We start from the raw sequence: 18438 nt of genomic DNA, 5'->3' as shown, positions 1-18438 counted from the left end.
AACAGATCCACAGAGGATGCCATCGCCCACGTCCTACACACCACCCTCAGCCATGTGGACAAGAAACAGGGTAACTATGTGCGAATGCTGTTTGTTGATTACAGTTCAGCGTTTAACACAATAGTGCCCTGCAGACTGTTCACAAAGCTGAGGGATCTGGGACTTAACAGCCGTCTGTGTGCATGGGTGTTGGACTTCCTCACTGGCAGAACTCAGGTGGTGAGGGTGGGCAGGTGCTTCTCCAACAGCATCACCATAAACACAGGAGCACCTCAGGGATGTGTCCTCTCGCCACTGCTCTACTCCATCTACACTTCAGACTGTGTGGCCACCCATGGCTCCAACACCATTGTGAAGTTTGCTGACGACACAGTGGTGTTGGGTGCCATCTCCAACAACGATGAGGCAGCCTACATGGATGAAGTGAAGAATCTGGCATCGTGGTGCCAGGACAACCACCTCCAGCTGAACGTCAGCAAGACCAAGGAGCTGGTGGTGGACTTCAGAAGGGGTCAGCACAGAGACTACAAGCCCATTATCATCAATGGAGCTCCAGTGGAGAGGGTGCAGTCCTTCAAGTATCTTGGTGTCCACATCTCCTCAGACCTGACATGGGCTGCCCACATTCAGGTCCAGACCAAAAAGGCTAGGCAGCGCCTGTATCACCTACGACAACTGAGGAAGTTCAGGGTCTCTCCAAAGATCCTCAGGATTTTCTATACAGGCGCTGTGGAGAGCATCCTCACACAGAACATCGTGGTTTGGGAACAGCTGTGTGAAGGACCAAAAAGCTCTCCAGAGAGTGATCCGTACAGCAGAACGCTGCTGCAGGATTGCTCTCCCCCCGCTTCAGGACACCTACACCAGGAGATGCCGAACTAGAGCAGCGCAGATACTGAAGGACCCGTCCCATCCTGGCAACAAACTGTTCCAACTTCTGCAATCTGGTAGAAGGTTCCGCATCATCCGGGCAAGGACAGAGAGACTCAAGAGGAGCTTCTATCTCCAGGAAGCTCTGATAAGTATGCCCAATAATAAGGCTCCAGGTCCAGACGGCTTTCCTGCAGAATTCTACAAAGAATTCTGGTCGATTCTAGCACCAGTTTTCTACAGAACGTTGTTGGAAATTAAAGAAAAGGGCAGACTTCCATCAAATATGAATTCTGCAAACATTAATCTCCTGCTAAAACCAGGCAAAGACCCTGTATATCCCTCAAGCTATCGTCCAATATCCCTTATAAACGTAGACCTTAAAATAATCTGCAAAGCTCTCTCAAAGAGACTGGAGAAAATAACCCCCCTCTTAATTCATCCTGACCAAACTGGTTTCATAAAAGGTAGGCACTCATCAACAAATACACGTAGATTACTTAATTTGATAGACTACTCTTACAGTAAAAACCTAGAAACTACAATATTCTCTTTAGACGCAGAAAAAGCATTCGACAGAGTTAACTGGAAATTTCTATTTGCAACTTTACACAAATTTGGTTTTGGATCCTCTTTCATAAACTGGTTAAAAATATTATATAATTCCCCAACAGTTTGTGTCCTCCAGCTTCTGTCTCTTGAGGGGCACCAGGCAGGGATGCCCACTCTCCCCTTCACTGTTTGCAATTTTTATTGAACCACTAGCAGCAGCAATTAGACAGAATTCAGTAATTAAGGGCATAAAATGCAAGAACGTGGAACATAAAATCAGCCTTTATGCGGATGATGTGTTACTCTTTCTCCAAAATTCACAAACCAATATCTCTGGGGTGATTGAATTGATAAACTCTTTTGCAAGAATATCAGATTACTCAATTAACTGGTCAAAATCTACAGTTCTACCGATTAATTGCTCCCTCCATAATTCCTCTTCTACACCACTGCAATCGGGAAATATAAAATATTTAGGTATTAATGTTTCTCCCAAGCTTGCAGATCTAACTAAATTAAACCATATCCCACTTTTAAAGAAGGTAGAAGATGATCTGGCTAGATGGAAATGTCTACCCATATCGCTCATGGGAAGGGTTGCCGCTATAAAAATGATGGTCTTACCAAAAATAAATTATTTATTCTCAATGAACCGCCACAAGATTGGTTCAGATCTCTAGATTCATGTATGTCCAAATTCCTTTGGAAAATAAACCCCCACGTATAAGCTTAAAAACACTACAAAAGACCAAAGATAAAGGAGGACTAGAACTGCCTAACTTTCAGCACTACTTCTTAGCAAACAGGCTTCAGTTTATCTCAGGATGGCTAAAACATACCCTCTTAGATGAACCTTGGCTAGATGTAGAACAAGCACTCTGCAATAATCTAGAGATCTCAGACCTACCATTTATCAGCTCAAACATCCAACGGCATGAATGCTTTAAAAGCATCAACATCAGCTCTTCTCTGACAGCATGGTGGGAGTTTCTAAAATTGACGGCGTCTTCATTAATCCCATGCAAACGTACACCTATCTGGAACAACCCTGACATATTACAAAACAATAATATGATAAACTTTTCAGATTGGAGTGGCAAAGGAATCAAATATTTAGAACATATACTAGAAGGAACAGAATTTATTTCATTTGACAGACTAGTTACACAATATGGGATCAACAAGAAAAGATTTTTAGAATATCAACAAATTAAATCCATAGTAAAAAAGAAATTTAAACCGGGTCAAGTTGAACTACAAACACCACCAAGTGTGGTTCAATTTCTTACTCTTAAACCCCCCAAATTACTTTCCAAAATATACAGAATGCTTTCTAAAACAGATGAATCAATATCACTTCCTATTGCAAAATGGGAAGCGGATTTATCAGTTAACTTAGACCTAAACTTCTGGTCTCAGATTTGCTTAAAAACCTTTCATCTAATTAGAAATCCCAGTCTTCAATTAATTCAATACAAAATATTACATAGAGTGCACTATACAGGTCATCAGATGTTCAAGATGGGCTTTACGTCTACCAACAACTGCTCACACTGCCAAACCAATTCACCGGACAATTATATCCACGCTCTTTGGTTCTGTCCACCAGTTCAGAAGTTTTGGCGCGAGATATGTGAAGACTTATCGAAGTGTCTGAAATGTAACATTCCAACTTCCCCCTTAGTGTGTTTGTTGGGCAGCTTAGATAATGTCACTTCAGAAAAGAATATTGCCCATATGGTTTTCACTGCCCTATGCATAGCCAAGAAAACTGTCCTCATGAACTGGAAAAATAAAAATAATCTTAATTCTAACCAATATAGAAATTATCTATTAGATTACATTAGTCTTGATACAGCCTCTGCCACCACATCAGATCAATTGCTCTGGGCTCCTTTGATCAGCTCCATCACCTAGTGGGGGTGGGGGGTCATAGTTTGGTCCCGCCTTCACTGTTGTGATTGGTGTGGGGGTAGGGACAGGCTTCGGGCATCGGGGGGTTCCCCGGAGGCATCTTCCTTGGGTAGCGGTCATGTCCGGTTGGGGGCTCTGTGGGCTCTCAGGTGACTGTTTCCTCGCGGCTGCGTGCAGCGGGACTAGGGGAGGGTCTGTGCTGACGGACGTGGGTTACTGACCTGGTAGCCTGGCTGCCCCTGGGTGGGTCCGGGATGGGCGTGAGGTTCTGGGGGCGCTCCGTCTCTGGGCTGGGGCCCGGGCCGGGCCTCGGGGGCTTGGGTCCTGGTTGGTGTGTTGCCGGGGTTGTGGGCGGGTGGGTGCATGGGGGCCCAGCCCTGGAGCAGGGTGCCGCCGGTGCATCGAGCCACCTGGGGGGCTCTTCAACTGGTGGGGAAGATTGTCACATCTTGCAGGAGCTTTCCTCTCCTCAGGGGCTCTCTCTGCAGGAGGGGGAGACACAGGAGAGGTGGAGGAAGATCTCAGCCTGGGTGTTTATTGTCTTATGTAGTCTGGAAGAAGAGTGGATGGTGGGGTGGGTGCAGTTTTCTCTGTGGTGGGGTTGGGTGGACTGTCCTGGGCTCTGTGGGGCCGGGAGGCGCTGCTGCGCTGGGCCCCGGTCTGGATGGGCCTGGGCCCCCTTTCCCTGGCGGGTCGCGGAGTATGGGGGTGCCTACTGGGGTCAGTGGGGGAGCTGGCCCCAGGGAGGGGTCACTTGCCCCTCCCTTCCTTCCCTCCCCATCTCCAGCTGCCTCCCTCTTCCCGCTCCACCACAACCACCCACACATGCAGGACCTTGGAGTAGGGGTATGTCACCAGGGTGCAGAGGAGGCCACCCCCCCCCCCCCCCCCCCCCCCGTCCCCTTCTGGCTGCCTCTGCCTCAATTTTATCCCACAACTTAGACATTCACATTACTCACACTCTCATTACACATACATATAGGATCTTGGGGGTGGGCACGATACACGGAACCCAAAGTACCATCAGGGTGTACACCCCACCCCTGGTGTCGTTGCCCACCTCTCAATGTTAAATACACGTAGACATTGAGGGCCAACAGGAGGGACCATGCGCTTACCTGCTGCTCTCTGGCAGGTAGCTCCTTGCCCTCCTGGGTTTTAAATGCACCTTAGAACACACATGCATCAACACTACAATGAGCGGGTGGAGGGAGGTTTGGAGTCTTCTCTCACCCCCGTTCTCTGCGGCCTGCTGGAGCGGGGGGGCTAGGAGGAGGAGTTGGCCGTCCGACTGCGGTCTGGAGTGTGGGGCCTCCCTGCTGCTGCGGAGTCGGGGTGGTCTGCCTCCCCCCACCGCAGGGAAAAGGGTAACACCACCTGGGTCTGGGTGCAGTTCCCCCCCTCCAGGGGCAAGGGTACCTAGACCCGGGGCTTAGAGTACGCTTGGGGAGTGTGATCATGTGTACAGCGTCTCTTTATGTCTGTCTCCACGTTGGTTGAGTGTGGAGTAAGTGTATATGAGAGCATGAGGGTGGGAATAGATGTTTGTATATGTGTGTGCCTGTATTTCTGTGTCTATATGTCAGGTTGGGTGTCAGGCGCCACCTCTCTGGGGACATCTTAGGCCCTCCAAGGTATGGAGGCCTATCTCCCCCTACTACCACTTCCCCTGCCAGTGGCGGACTCCCTCAGGTGTCGGTGCGTTGGTGGTTCTTTGTGTCTGGGGGTGGGCGTCCAGGTACACACCGGCTCACTCCTTGGCGGCCGCTTATCGGGGCCTGGAGCCTGGGGCTTGCTCGGGCCACTTCAGAGGTGGGGTGCCCCCGGCCTCTCGGCCTGGGGCTCGGTCACTCAGGCACGGCTGGCTGCCGGCGGAGCTCACGGGCCCGTCACTGCAACTCCCCCTGGTTTCTGCTCCGCGGCTGCTGAGTGAGCCCTCATCTGGGACTCTCCTCAGCTCTTTCTGGGACAGTGGCGCGGCTGCCCCTCTGTTGGTCTTCCTTGGTCTCTTGTGTTCTGGGGGCCTCTGGATGTCTGGAGTTTTGATCTCCTCCATACCTGCTTCATGCCCTGGAGGACGGGGCTGTGGCCCCCCCACACCCTCTAGCAGATCATTACATGAAGGAACCTTTTAAAAAAACAAAAAACAAGCGCGTCCATGCTCACAGGTGTACCACGGGTGATCACACCCACAAACTACACCCTTTTTGGCTCCTACCTCAAAGCACACTGTGTTCTGTTCATCTTATGTGCTGCACAATAATGTGTAATATTTAGTATTTACTGTCATATTCCCATATATCATTGTGATGTTGTTTATTCTATTACTCTTGTTCTCTTCTGCTTGTTTTCTTTTTTCTTTCTCAGCAGGTGACCCAGGTGACTGATATATGCATTTTTTTTTCTTTTCTTTTTCTGCTCACTCTGTTGGTTTTTGGTTTTTGCCCTTCTCCCCGTCCCTCTTCTCAGCTGTTTCTCTTTCCCTCTTTCTTTCTCCCCTTCTTTCCCCCAGTAAAGTCTGTCCCATATTCAGTAAGTGAAAATAAAATAAACAATAAAAGGTGAATCAAATGGACCATTACGGCAAGGCTGGGATGGTCAGTTTGGTGAAGTAAATCCATTGGGCATCTTTCTTTGCCTTTAGACAACAATTCTGATGCAAAAGAGCCAAACGGGACAGGCCAAAAAAAAAAAAAAAAAAAAAAAAAAAGAGGAGCTTCTATCCCCAAGCCATCCGTGCTCTAAACACACACACCCGCCCTCTCACATCATCTATAATTGACTGAGTCAGGACTCTTCCAGACACTAAACCAAGGCACAATGTACATTTCAATTCCTTTAATTTTAAATATGTTTATATTGTCTATCCTGTAAAATAGTCAGATGTCTATTCATATTAATGTACAGAATTCACCTGCTTGCTGCTACTACTGCACATTCACCCAATGTATATACTACATATATATATATATATATATATATATATATATATATATATATATATATATATATAATGTTTTTCCTCTACACCCCCCCCCCCCCCCCCCCAATTTTTTTGCACACGTCGAGGAGTGGGGATGGGTATCGTTTAGGTTTTATCTGATACCGGTGCCAAATCGGTACTTTTGAAACGGTGCCGGTGCTTAAACGGTGCTCGAACCGGTGCTTAAAGAATGGAGAACACAAACTTTGTCCAAAAACCTCTCATGTTCAGCTGTTTTTTTTTGTAAAAAGATATCAATATTAGCCTTTTCTGCAGCTATGTGGCATATAAATGGCATCACTCTTGGCTGGAAGCAGTGCTTAAACAATGGAAAAAACACAAACTTAAACCCTCTCATGTTTAACTGTTTCCCACTTTTTCTTTGGTCATTTTAGCCTTTTTGGCCAGGGTGAAGGGAGTATCTGCCATCAAACAAGAAGACAGCCGCATGTAGCTATGATGATGTTTGCTAGTTCACCTTACATGCATTAATGTAATAACGTGGTGAGTCTACTCAACGTAAATTACACACGAACAACATGAAGCTACTCATGCAGAGAAGAACTGCTGCTGCTGCCATCATCATCCGTCATCATTTCTGCTACACTGGCAGGGCTAGGGGCCAGGACTCTGTTCTTCGGGTTTTTGGGGGATGTTGCTCCGGGTCCGATAACTGGCAACCCACCCGACGTGCACGGTGTGAGGTCTCGCAGCAAGCTATCAAATACGGCGCATTTCTCGGCTTTTAAAAAAAACGCTATGCGTCGCCAGCTGTTTAATCGGATTCTTGGTGTTACCTTCTTTGACAGTATCACAGTATCAGCTTAAAGCACTTGTTGCAGGCTGCTGAGTTTGCATATTTTGCTGTGAAGTACAGCCAGACTTTTGACCGCTTCGCCTTGGGCATTTTTAATCTGTAGCTCTGCTCTAACAGAACGTACGTACTCAGGAAAGCTCAGGAAAAAAAAGCACCGAACTAAAGCACCGAAATGTGCGCTGCTTTTCGGTCTGGTTACTACCGTTTATGTCAGAACCGGTGCCATCATGGCACCGGACACCGGTACCCATCCCTATCGAGGAGCGTGTCAGGCTACATTTCACTGTGTGTTATACTTGTATAACTATGCAGGTGACAAATAAAGAACCTTGAACCTTGAACCTTGAATGACCCGCCAATTTCCGGAGGCGAGGTCACTGAGGCAGTTAAACAACTCCTTGGTGGCAGAGCCCCTGGTGTTGATGAGGTCCGCCCCGAGTTCCTGAAGGCTCTGGACGTTGTAGGGCTGTCCTGGTTGACACGCCTCTGCAATGTTGCGTGGAGATCAGGAGCAGTACCTGTGGACTGGCAGACCGGGGTGGTGGTCCCCATCTTTAAGAAGGGGGACCGGAGGGTGTGTTCCAACTACAGGGGGATCACACTCCTCAGCCTCCCTGGGAAAGTCTATGCCAGGGTGCTGGAAAGGAGAGTTCGTCCGCTAGTCGAACCTCGGATACAGGAGGAACAATGCGGTTTTTGTCCTGGTCGCGGAACACTGGACCAGCTCTTTATCCTCTCCAGGATACTTGAGGGTGCATGGGAGTTTGCCCAACCAGTCTACATGTGTTTTGTGGACTTGGAGAAGGCATTCGACCGTGTCCCTAGGGGTGTCCTGTGGGAGGTGTTGCGGGAATATGGGGTGTCTGGCCCTTTGCTACGGGCCATTCGATCCCTATACAACCGTTGCAAGAGCTTGGTTCGCATTGCCGGCAATAAGTCGGACTCGTTCCCGGTGGGTGATGGGCTCCGCCAGGGCTGCCCTTTGTCTCCGGTTCTGTTCATAATTTTTATGGACAGGATTTCTAGGCGCAGCCAAGTGGCGGAGGGCTTTTGCTTTGGTGGCCTCAGAATCTCATCTCTGATTTTTGCAGATGATGTGGTTCTGTTGGCTTCATCGGGTGAGGGCCTCCAGCTCGCACTGGAACGGTTCGCAGCCGAGTGTGAAGCAGCGGGAATGAGTATCAGCACCTCCAAATCTGAGGCCATGGTTCTCAGCCGGAAAAGGTTGGAGTGCCCACTCCGGGTCGGGCATGAGTTCCTGCCCCAAGTGGAGGAGTTCAAGTATCTCGGGGTCTTGTTCGCGAGTGATGGGAGAAGGGAACCGGAGATCGACAGACGGATTGGGGCTGCAGCTGCATTAATGCAGACGCTGCACCGGTCCGTCGTGGTGAAGAGGGAGCTGAGTGTAAAAGCAAAGCTCTCAATTTACCGGTCGATCTACGTCCCTACCCTCACCTATGGCCACGAGCTGTGGGTAGTGACCGAAAGAACGAGATCGCGGATACAAGCGGCAGAAATGAGCTTCCTCCGAAGGGTGGCTGGCCTCTCCCTTAGAGATAGGGTGAGAAGTTCGGCCATCCGGGAGGGGCTCAGAGTAGAGCAGCTGCTGCTCCACATCGAAAGGAGCCAGCTGAGGTGGTTCGGGCATCTGACAAGGATGCCCCCTGGGCGCCTCCTGGGTGAGGTGTTCCAGGCATGTCCCACCGGGAGGAGGCCCCGGGGCAGACCCAGGACACGCTGGAGAGATTATATCTCTCGGCTGGCCTGGGAACGCCTTGGTATTCCCCCGGATAAGCTGGAGGAGGTGGCTGGGGAGAGGGAAGTCTGGGCCTCTTTGCTTAGGCTGCTGCCCCCGCGACCCGGCCTCGGATAAAGCGGATGAAGATGGATGGATGGATGGATGGAGTTTGTTTGTTTCAGAGTCAGAGAGCCGTGTCTCTCTACAGTCAGAGGTTTTTGTACGGCGGCTCAATGAGTTTGTATCACTGTGGTGGACTTTTGGTGGAGGAACCAGACTGGAATTTGGAAGTAAGTCAGCCTTAGAGCTTTTTTTTTTTTATGTAATTTTCTTCTCTTTTCTTTAATTTCATTTAATATGAAAGGCTAGGAAACTTTTTGTGTAACTGAATAATTATTTTATTCATAAATTTTGTCCTAAGAAACAAAGTCAGCTTTGGAAATGAATATTCAGACACTCAGGACAATTTCCAATGAAATTGTGGGATGTTTCATAGTATTAATTATTATTTCTAGTTCTGATGGTAAAGTTGTATTTTCAGGGCTTGTAGGTTTAGTTCAGTCTAACAGAGTCAGAGAGCCATGTCTCTGCAGTCAGAGGTTTTTGTACGGCGCCTCAATGAGTTTGTATCACTGTGGTGGACTTTTGGTGGAGGAACCAGACTGGAATTTGGAAGTAAGTCGAACTTAAACCTCATTTACTTTAGCAAATTTCTTTCTTGTGGTTATCTTAACTTTTCTGTTCAGTGTGCCAGAAAAAACCTCAGGAAAATAGTTTTTAGATACATTTTCATGAAGACATAAAGTTAGCTTCAGAATAAATGTTAAAATGAATATTAAACACAATATGAAACATCAGAGTGGACTTGAGGATATTTTACATATACATACATCTGGTTAAGTCTCGAGAGCTTTTAGTTTTAATCCAGTCTGACAGAGTCAGAGAGCCATGTCTCTCTACAGTCAGAGGTTTTGAAAAAAGTTAAACTGCACATAGTGAAGATAAAGATCTCTGGTGTTCTTATTGTATCATATCATTTACAACAATGTAAGCAATAAAAAAACCACATTAGGTAAGTAGTGGTATTGAGTTTCTTATCCAGAACAAGCTGTTTATTATGAAGAACTGATGATGTTGAAGCTTAACATCTTTTAAAATTGTTGACACATCTTTGTTTTGTTTTGTTCTTTTATTTCCAGTGTAGTTTGAACATATTTCAGCTCAAACTGTGTGATGATTCTCTCTGTGCTGATATGCATGAGAGGTTTCTTAAAGGGAAGTGAAACAATGTGTGAGTGAATGACTGGTGGAGCAGAAAAAACACCTGACAGAAACTTCTTAACGGAGAAAATCAAATTGTGGCTCCTGTCCTCTAAGCTGATTGGTGTTTCCTAGGTGATACCCGCCCCGCCCTGAAGGTGCTGGGTCCCTCCAGTGAGGAGCTGAAACAGGGGAAGGCCACGCTCATGTGTGTGGCCAACAAGGGCTTCCCCTCAGACTGGAGTCTGTCCTGGAAGGTGGATGGCAGTGGCAGCATCAGCTGGGAGGAGAGCAGGAGCCCCGTGGTGCAGGAGAACGACGGCCTCTACAGCTGGAGCAGCACCCTGAGGCTCCCTGCAGACCACTGGATGAAGGTGGGCTCTGTGACCTGTGAGGCCACCCAGGGCTCCCACACTCTGGTCTCAGAGCCACTGATGAGAGACCAGTGTCCCCAGTCCTGAACTATATGTGACTTTTATGCTGGTCTTACTTTCACACTGCATTCTGTAGCTTTTTTTCCAATTTCTTCTCTCATTTTTGATTTGCTTTGTTTAAAGTTTAAAGTTTGTTTAAAGTTTTAAAGAATAAAAAAAAATCTACATTAAATAAGAATCGAGTGTTTGTCTTACTTTTGTGGTGATGTCAATATTAAACTCTAAATAATGATTTCCAGGGTTCTAATTGGAAACCAGTGTGCTATCTGTAGAAAGTCAATATGAGTCGGTAGAATTAAGCCACTTTCAATACATGAAGTAAAGCAAAGTAATGAAATGTTTCAGCATGTTGCAGTTTGTTGTATAAAACACTGACTGCACAGGTGGAGCAGAAAAGCGCTGTATAAGAATGAGTCTATTCTCGTGATCAGTGTTGGGGTAGGTATTTTAAGAAGTAATTTAATATACAGAGTTTTTTTGTTAAAAGTATTCAGTACGTTATTTTGGTGGTTTTTTTTTCTTTAAAATCACCTGAAACACAACATGTCATAACTGTCATTGAACAATATGAACTTGTAGGCTACAGTCTCTCACACCAACATAAATCCCTATCCTAATGACGACACACATATTTTCTTTCTCTTGGCATTTAGGTATATGAATACCTGTCAAGGGTCCTTGACATACAGGTCTCCGACTCGGAGGACAAAAATTAATGTCCTGTGTCTTAGGAGGGCAGGATTGCTTTGCTTTTTCTTTATACGATGCGTCGCAATATTCGTTTTGCCTAACAACCTGTTTTTGACTCCTAAATTGTCATTAATGCAACCGCTCTACATAACAGTCAGTGTAACTGATTATAAATCTTTTATTCATGAACCTACACATTACGCTTTATTTACTAGTTGTATGTATTTTAACAGAGCAAGAGGTGGACCACACGTTTGAAGAGCTGCTGGTCTTTATAACTGGGGCTGACTTACTTCCACCACTGGGGTCCTGCAACATAGACTTTTATGATCAGGAGTCGGGGATACGCATCGATGTGCAGCTTATCCCTGTATCTTCCGAGACGTGTTGCATACGAGGATCAATTTAAAGATCTTATGAACACTGCATTAAAAGCATTCCTGGGATTTGGAAAGCTGTAGCTGCATTTACATGAACTGATGCTGGAAAGCTGTGGTTGAAACCTGTGGCCTTTTGGGAGGAAGTTGTGTTATTCTAAGTGTTCTGAAATGGGATTGCTCCTGGGCTTCTTCACATTGTACATTTTAAAAGTGTTTAGTATAAAAGTTGTTTGTTTTTACAAATGTGACTGTATATAGTTGTATTTATAGTCCCGTTAAGACAGGTGGGGTATGCATGCAACAAGCCATGCACCAAAAAGTGATGTTCAGAAAATGCTTCAAGTATTGGAAGGAAAATAACAATTCATCTACAAATGTTCTTTTGAAAGGTTGTTGTGCAGTCATGTTTAAGTATTCGGTTATAATATACTGCATAGTTTCTTGTTGCTGCGTTGTGTTTGTGTTGTTGTTTTAAATGTGCAATAGCTGCCTAACAAACTTTGAACTGAAAGACGCTGACTTTTGTAAAATAAAAGTATTGTAATGTCAGTTCTCATGGTGTCTCTTTACAAATTAAAGTTGAGGCTCACCTGTTACTGTCAAATACTGGTGTTGGGATCCACTGACGAGGGCTGTTCAGTACACAGGTATGTGCTTAAGTCGAGGTAAACGGTTCAATAAATTTACCTTCATCTGTTCTCAAACTGAGAGCTCAAGATTCCATCTCAACTCAATTTGTTCAACTGCTTTCAGGAACAAAGCAGTTTTAACTCCTAAGTTTAAAGTCAGAGTTGGTTAACTCTGAGATTGGCAGCTGACCTTTGACTATAACCTGTTTAAATATTAATAACTCAATTTGAGGAATGTGAACATGTGTCAGTGCTATTATTAGAACACATACTAATATGCACAGAGGGTAACGAGGGAATACACCACAGAAGGCAGACACAGCTGAACCTAATCAGACATGACGAATACACTCACACAGAACGCAGAATCCAAATACAACAGGGAACCAGAGAATAGCTCTGAGACACGGGTTGACAGAACATAAGGAACAGAGGGACGAAGAGATGCGACTGGAAAACAGAAAATAAATGAAACGAATCATATTAATAATCAAAGAACATGAATAGGAAGTCAACAGGTCTTTGGACCATGGCAGTGTTGAAGAGCAAAAAAGAGAAAATCTAAAAACCTGAGAAAGAAAAGATGGAAATTTGATCATTTGACTGATTTGGACTTAAAGTTTCTATTTGAAGTATTTGCTAAATTGTGCAGATAATTATGACTCACTGACTTTTGCTGACTTCATTTAGTGTTAGATTTTTTTTCTTACAGAAATATGATTTTTGATAATGATCGATATTTAGAAATTGAGATTTATTTGAGCTGGTATGAAGCAGAAGTCAAAGGTCATAAATGATTTGTTAAAAAAAATTATATATTTCCAACTTTCTTTTCCTTTAGCAACAATGACATTTTCACTCTGTGTGTGTGTGTGTGTGTGTGTGTGTGTGTGTGTGTGTGTGTGTGTGTGTGTGTGTGTCCTCAGTGAACTGTATCAGTCTCTGCAGTATCTTCCAGCTGCAGCAGTCACTTCAGTTTCTGTTCAGTCTGACTGAGGGAGGTTTTTGTACGACTGTTTTTCACTGTGTGAACACATACTGACCGTTGACAACATGAAAACTCTGACAGTAATAAACTGCTGCATCTTCAGCCTGGACTCCACTGATGGTCAGAGTGAAGTCAGAGTTTGATCCACTGCCTGTAAAACGAGCTGGAATCCCTGCTTCTAGAGTGCTAGCATAGTAAATGAGACGTTTAGGAACTCCTCCATCTTTCTGTTGGTACCAGGCTAAATAGTTGGAGTTATAAACATTCTGACTGGTCGTACACTTGATGCTCACAGATCCTCCCACAGCAGAGCTCACTGCTCCAGGCTGAGTCACTGTGATCTGTCCTCTGGACTCTGAGGACACAGAGACAAAAACATAAAGCAGCTTCATGGTTTTGTGGGCTTCATTTCAGAGGGACAGATGTTGATAGAGGAGAGGAGTTTGATTCTCTGGACTTTACCTGTGAAGCAGCAGCAGAGGAGAGTCCAGATGAGGACGCAGATCAAAGTCATGTTTTTGATGAGGAGGATTTCTGTGGCTTCTGTTGTGATGAAGGACAGCTGTCAGTCATCCAGTGTTCAACTCTCAGGACTATAAACTCTCCCAGAGCACTGGAGCATGGTGCTGCTGATGCAAAGTGCCTCTCTATGGAAATCATCTGACTGACTTGAATCAATCTGACGATGCTGTTTATCAGGAACAATTCAATCCATTGAGCAGATATATCAGTTTGTTCTTCAGAATATTCTTATTCCAAAAATTTTTCTATTATTTAAATGTTTTGTTTTATGGTTCATTGATGGATTCACATGTTTATCATAATATTTAGTAAGGATATATCTGGATTAATTAAAAATATGAATTAACGAGGTCACAGGTTCATGCTGTAGAGTAGCTGAGCTTAGTCTCAGAGAGTGAGGAGCTCAGACATGTGGAGGTACAGTCACTGCTCTTTGCTTCAAAGGACTTCTTGTAAAACACAAACAGACACAATCAGTATCTTTTAAACGAGGCTGTTATCTCTGACAGCAATACCTATAACACCTCTTTCTGTAGCTATGATCACAACCATGTGACATGTAACAGTGGGGCAGATCAAGCATCGTTGTTCACTACTGTTGATGTTTTTTTAATCACGAATTACAAACAATTACACCACTGAATTCCAGCTTTATTCAAATGAATAAAATTAAGTAATAAAACCCATCATGATAGAATCTCTGTTATCATCACGGACACTTTAAGTTCAAGAACATGTACCTGGATAAAAGCTGCTGTTGGAGGTAAAATCCTCAGACTGAACTTGGGACCTTCACATTTCTAATTCTTACAGAATTTAATGAGCAGAAACAAACAACTGATTGTTTAGAATTTATGATTGTTCAGCACTTTTCTGCACCTTACTGAGTGCTTACATTTGAGTCTTTCATGCTACTCTGTATACAAATCTGTACATCTGTGTCCATAACAGAGAGAGCCAAAATGGGTATGTTTGATTTGCCTTCTGTGGCGGAGGTGTGGTCCTTGGCTCATCTGCAGGGGAGGAGTGGTACAGTGAGCTCAAGGGGGCGGTGCCGGGAGGCAGGTGAGCCACAGGTGGTGGCGACTGACTGATGACGCTGTCTCTTTCTGTTTCTCTATATAGTGAAGACAGAGTCGAGCGGGGACGGGGAGAGCTGGAATGGAACAGACTGTGTTCCTTGAGTTCATAACTGTCAGTAAAACGCAATAATAGTGAGCACAATCATCGTGTGTGTTGTGTACTTTTACACCTTTCTAACAATCCTATTTATGTGAAGTTGGGATAAGGTTCCAAGAAACTTAAAACCTCTGTGAAGTGTGAGTGAGGTCAAAGGTCATGAAGCTCAAGTGTCAGCATTATAAGTTAGCTTTTTAGGAGTTTCACCATTTTTCTGTTGGTAACAGAACACGTCATTACCTTCATCTACCCCATGATTGGTTGTAAATCTGAGGGTGATGGAGACCAATAAACTTCTTTTGATGAAATAATACACACTATGTTTGTTGACTCCAGAAACACCAACAGTGACATCTGGAGGAGGTTCCCCACATGTTTTGTTTTTTGGGGGTTTTTTGTAATGTGGGTTACACGTGTGGCATGCCACTATACTGTGGAGAACAACAGTCACTTATGGGGAAAAACGCTCGTCCCAAACGAGTTTAAAGGCATTTGAGTCTCAAAAAGTGGTTTTAGTGTCAGGGTTACAGTTAGGTTATAGTTAGGCATTCACTTTTGATGGTTAAGGTTATAGTAAGCAATTAGGAAAAGCATTATGTCAATTAGATATCCTCACTAAGATATGAAAACCAGTGTATTTCTTTGAGTGTGTGTACTCAGTCAACTGTATCAGTCTCTGCACTTGAGAGAGGTTTTTGTATGATGGCTTTTCACTGTGTGAACACATACTGGCTGTTAATGTAGTGTTCACTCTGACAGTAATAAACTGCTGCATCTTCAGCCTGGACTCCACTGATGGTCAGAGTGAAGTCAGACTTTGATCCACTGCCTGTAAAACGAGCTGGAATCCCTGAATCACGATTGCTAGTGTAGTAAATGATACGTCTGGGAGGTTTTCCATCTTTCTGTTGGTACCAGGCTAAAGCTTGAGAGTTTTGAACATTCTGACTGGTCCTACACTTGATGCTCACAGTTCCTCCCACAGCAGAGCTCACTGCTCCAGGCTGAGTCACTGTGATCTGTCCTCTGGACTCTGAGGACACAGAGACAAAAACATAAAGCAGCTTCATGGTTTTGTGGGCTTCATTTCAGAGGGACAGATGTTGATAGAGGAGAGGAGTTTGATTCTCTGGACTTTACCTGTGAAGCAGCAGCAGAGGAGAGTCCAGATGAGGACGCAGATCAAAGTCATGTTTTTGATGAGGAGGATTTCTGTGGCTTCTGTTGTGATGAAGGACAGCTGTCAGTCATCCAGTGTTCAACTCTCAGGACTATAAACTCTCCCAGAGCACTGGAGCATGGTGCTGCTGATGCAAAGTGCCTCTCTATGGAAATCATCTGACTGACTCCATCAAAGACCTGTATCAGGCTCATGGTGTTGTTTATAACTGAATCAGTTTAAAGGCATTTGAGTCTCAAAAAGTGGTTTTAGTGTCAGGGTTACAGTTAGGTTATAGTTAGGCATTCACTTTTGATGGTTAAGGTTATAGTAAGCAATTAGGAAAAGCATTATGTCAATTAGATATCCTCACTAAGATATGAAAACCAGTGTATTTCTTTGAGTGTGTGTACTCAGTCAACTGTATCAGTCTCTGCACTTGAGAGAGGTTTTTGTATGATGGCTTTTCACTGTGTGAACACATACTGGCTGTTAATGTAGTGTTCACTCTGACAGTAATAAACTGCTGCATCTTCAGCCTGGACTCCACTGATGGTCAGAGTGAAGTCAGAGTTTGATCCACTGCCTGTAAAACGAGCTGGAATCCCTGATTGTCGAGTGCTAGCATAGTAAATGAGCAGTTTAGGAACTCCTCCATCTTTCTGTTGGTACCAGGCTAAAAGATGGTAGTTGCTCCAAACATGAACATCCTGACTGGTGTGGAGCAGGGAAATTATTTTACTGCTATTGTTAAATAATTGTCATCATTACCATTGCATTAATAATAAAATTTGGAGTTTATATTGCATTCAGGGGTTAAACAGTGTCTCTTTCAGAAAGACTGAGTTGCAGGCTGACAGGAAGTTGTATGCAGAAGTGAAAGCAGATAGTTATTTTGAGCCGCAGGCTAAGACGAGGCTTTAACAATGTAACAGATAGCTTTAAGAAGGCCTTAAGCAGTTATGACTATTTCATACACAATGCATATCTGTGCTTATTAAAGAGTTGGAGCTCGGTCAATTAATTGGGGGTCGGAAGCTTTGTTCGGCGCGATGTTCGGACAATCTATTGTGCAAGTGACTTGGAGCCATAGAAGGAATTGCAATACATGCTTACAAAACACTTATATATCAGATCATTTTATATTAAGGTTTTAGTAGAGGTTCTTGGTCAAAGAGCATGTGAGGTCGTGACACACACACATAGAGTTAAATTTATTTAGAGGAACCGTCCTTGTTGTCTCGGCAAGAAAGAGGAACAATTCATTTTAAGATAAGAACGGAAAGTACCAAGCCATGAAAATAGAAGATGATTTTCTGGGTGAAAAGTCATGATGATGTTGATCTGATCTATGTATAAAATGTACCGGTGACGCATGAAGGGGCGTCAGTAAATAAACCCTGATGCTATAAAATATCTGTTCATGCTTTGATTAAGTCGAAGACTACTTCCTGTCTGCTTACAGAGTTGTCTTCCCACACGTGTGTTCATTAAAATCATTGTTTGACCAAAGACCTACTGGACCATGGGTGGTGTGTACTCTCCTTCCTCAACTTTGAACCTTAACATTTGGGGGCTTCGTCCGGTGGTTGAGGAGGGAGAATTGGAGGTTTAGATGGAGAAATTTGGTGGTCTTAGGTGGTCTGACGGGCAGACATGAATTCCAGTGGTCTAAGTGAGTGGGCATAAGCCGGCTTATCCAAAAGGTAAGGCACTACCTGTTGAATTATTTCCAAAGTGTGCCAAATTGGACATGATAAAATTTAAGTCTACTCACTGAAGTTACTGGTGGATGTCTGTTTTGATTTTGATGAAAATCTCATGAGTTGAAGCAGTTAGAGTTCTGCTAAGAAGAAATGAAAGTAGTTAAGAGTCTGATAAGAAAAGTTTAAATAATGGGTTGAAGTCCCAAAGAAATTGAGTTAGAGTCTCAAGTAGTTTGGTAGGGTATTTGGTCATTTTGTGGGTTAAAGTCCCGGTTGGTCATTAGGTCAGACCTTGGTTGGTCATTTTGTGGGTTAGAGTCCCCATTGTCCATCAGGGTCGATCTGCCTCAGTTATACACTTGTTTTGGGTGTTGATTGTGGTTTCAAAGTATTATAAATTATTCTAGAACGGCAGTTCGAGTCTGCTAGGAAGCGCAGTGCTCAGAGGTAACGCTTGCCAATGTCAAGGACGCTTAGACATTGTCCTCGAAGAGGGATAGTCAGTTGGTCACTGTGGAGCTTGGGGCACTCCAGAATAACTAGGAGTTAGAGTCTCCTTACCGTTTGGAACGGTACCTGCGCTTTTTTGGACAGGAGAAGTTGGACTTCGGGCGTGT

The 18438-nt window shown here is 44.5% G+C and overlaps 1 protein-coding gene and 1 gene segment (V, D, J or C); one reads left to right on the top strand and one right to left on the bottom strand.

Moving 5' to 3' along the window:
- The window catches only part of LOC146548567 (immunoglobulin kappa light chain-like), a 49335-nt gene extending 33187 nt beyond the window's left edge, over nucleotides 1–16148 (bottom strand). The window contains exons 1-2 of the mRNA XM_085262451.1: nucleotides 16097–16148; nucleotides 15680–15989 (exon numbers count right to left, since the gene is read on the bottom strand). Of these exons, the coding sequence (XP_085118577.1) occupies nucleotides 15680–15989; nucleotides 16097–16148 (362 nt within the window). The remainder of the gene's footprint in view (nucleotides 1–15679; nucleotides 15990–16096) is intronic.
- The window catches only part of LOC146548564 (Ig kappa chain V-III region MOPC 63-like), a 92686-nt gene that overhangs the window by 34882 nt on the left and 39366 nt on the right, over nucleotides 1–18438 (top strand).

This window comes from Mchenga conophoros, linkage group LG22 (genome assembly GCF_057382185.1).
Source record: "Mchenga conophoros isolate Kocher_MC1m ecotype Shallow Benthic linkage group LG22, M_conophoros_male_GT1.1, whole genome shotgun sequence".
Classification (NCBI taxonomy): domain Eukaryota; kingdom Metazoa; phylum Chordata; class Actinopteri; order Cichliformes; family Cichlidae; genus Mchenga; species Mchenga conophoros.
This window is presented reverse-complemented; position numbering and strand designations above follow the sequence as displayed.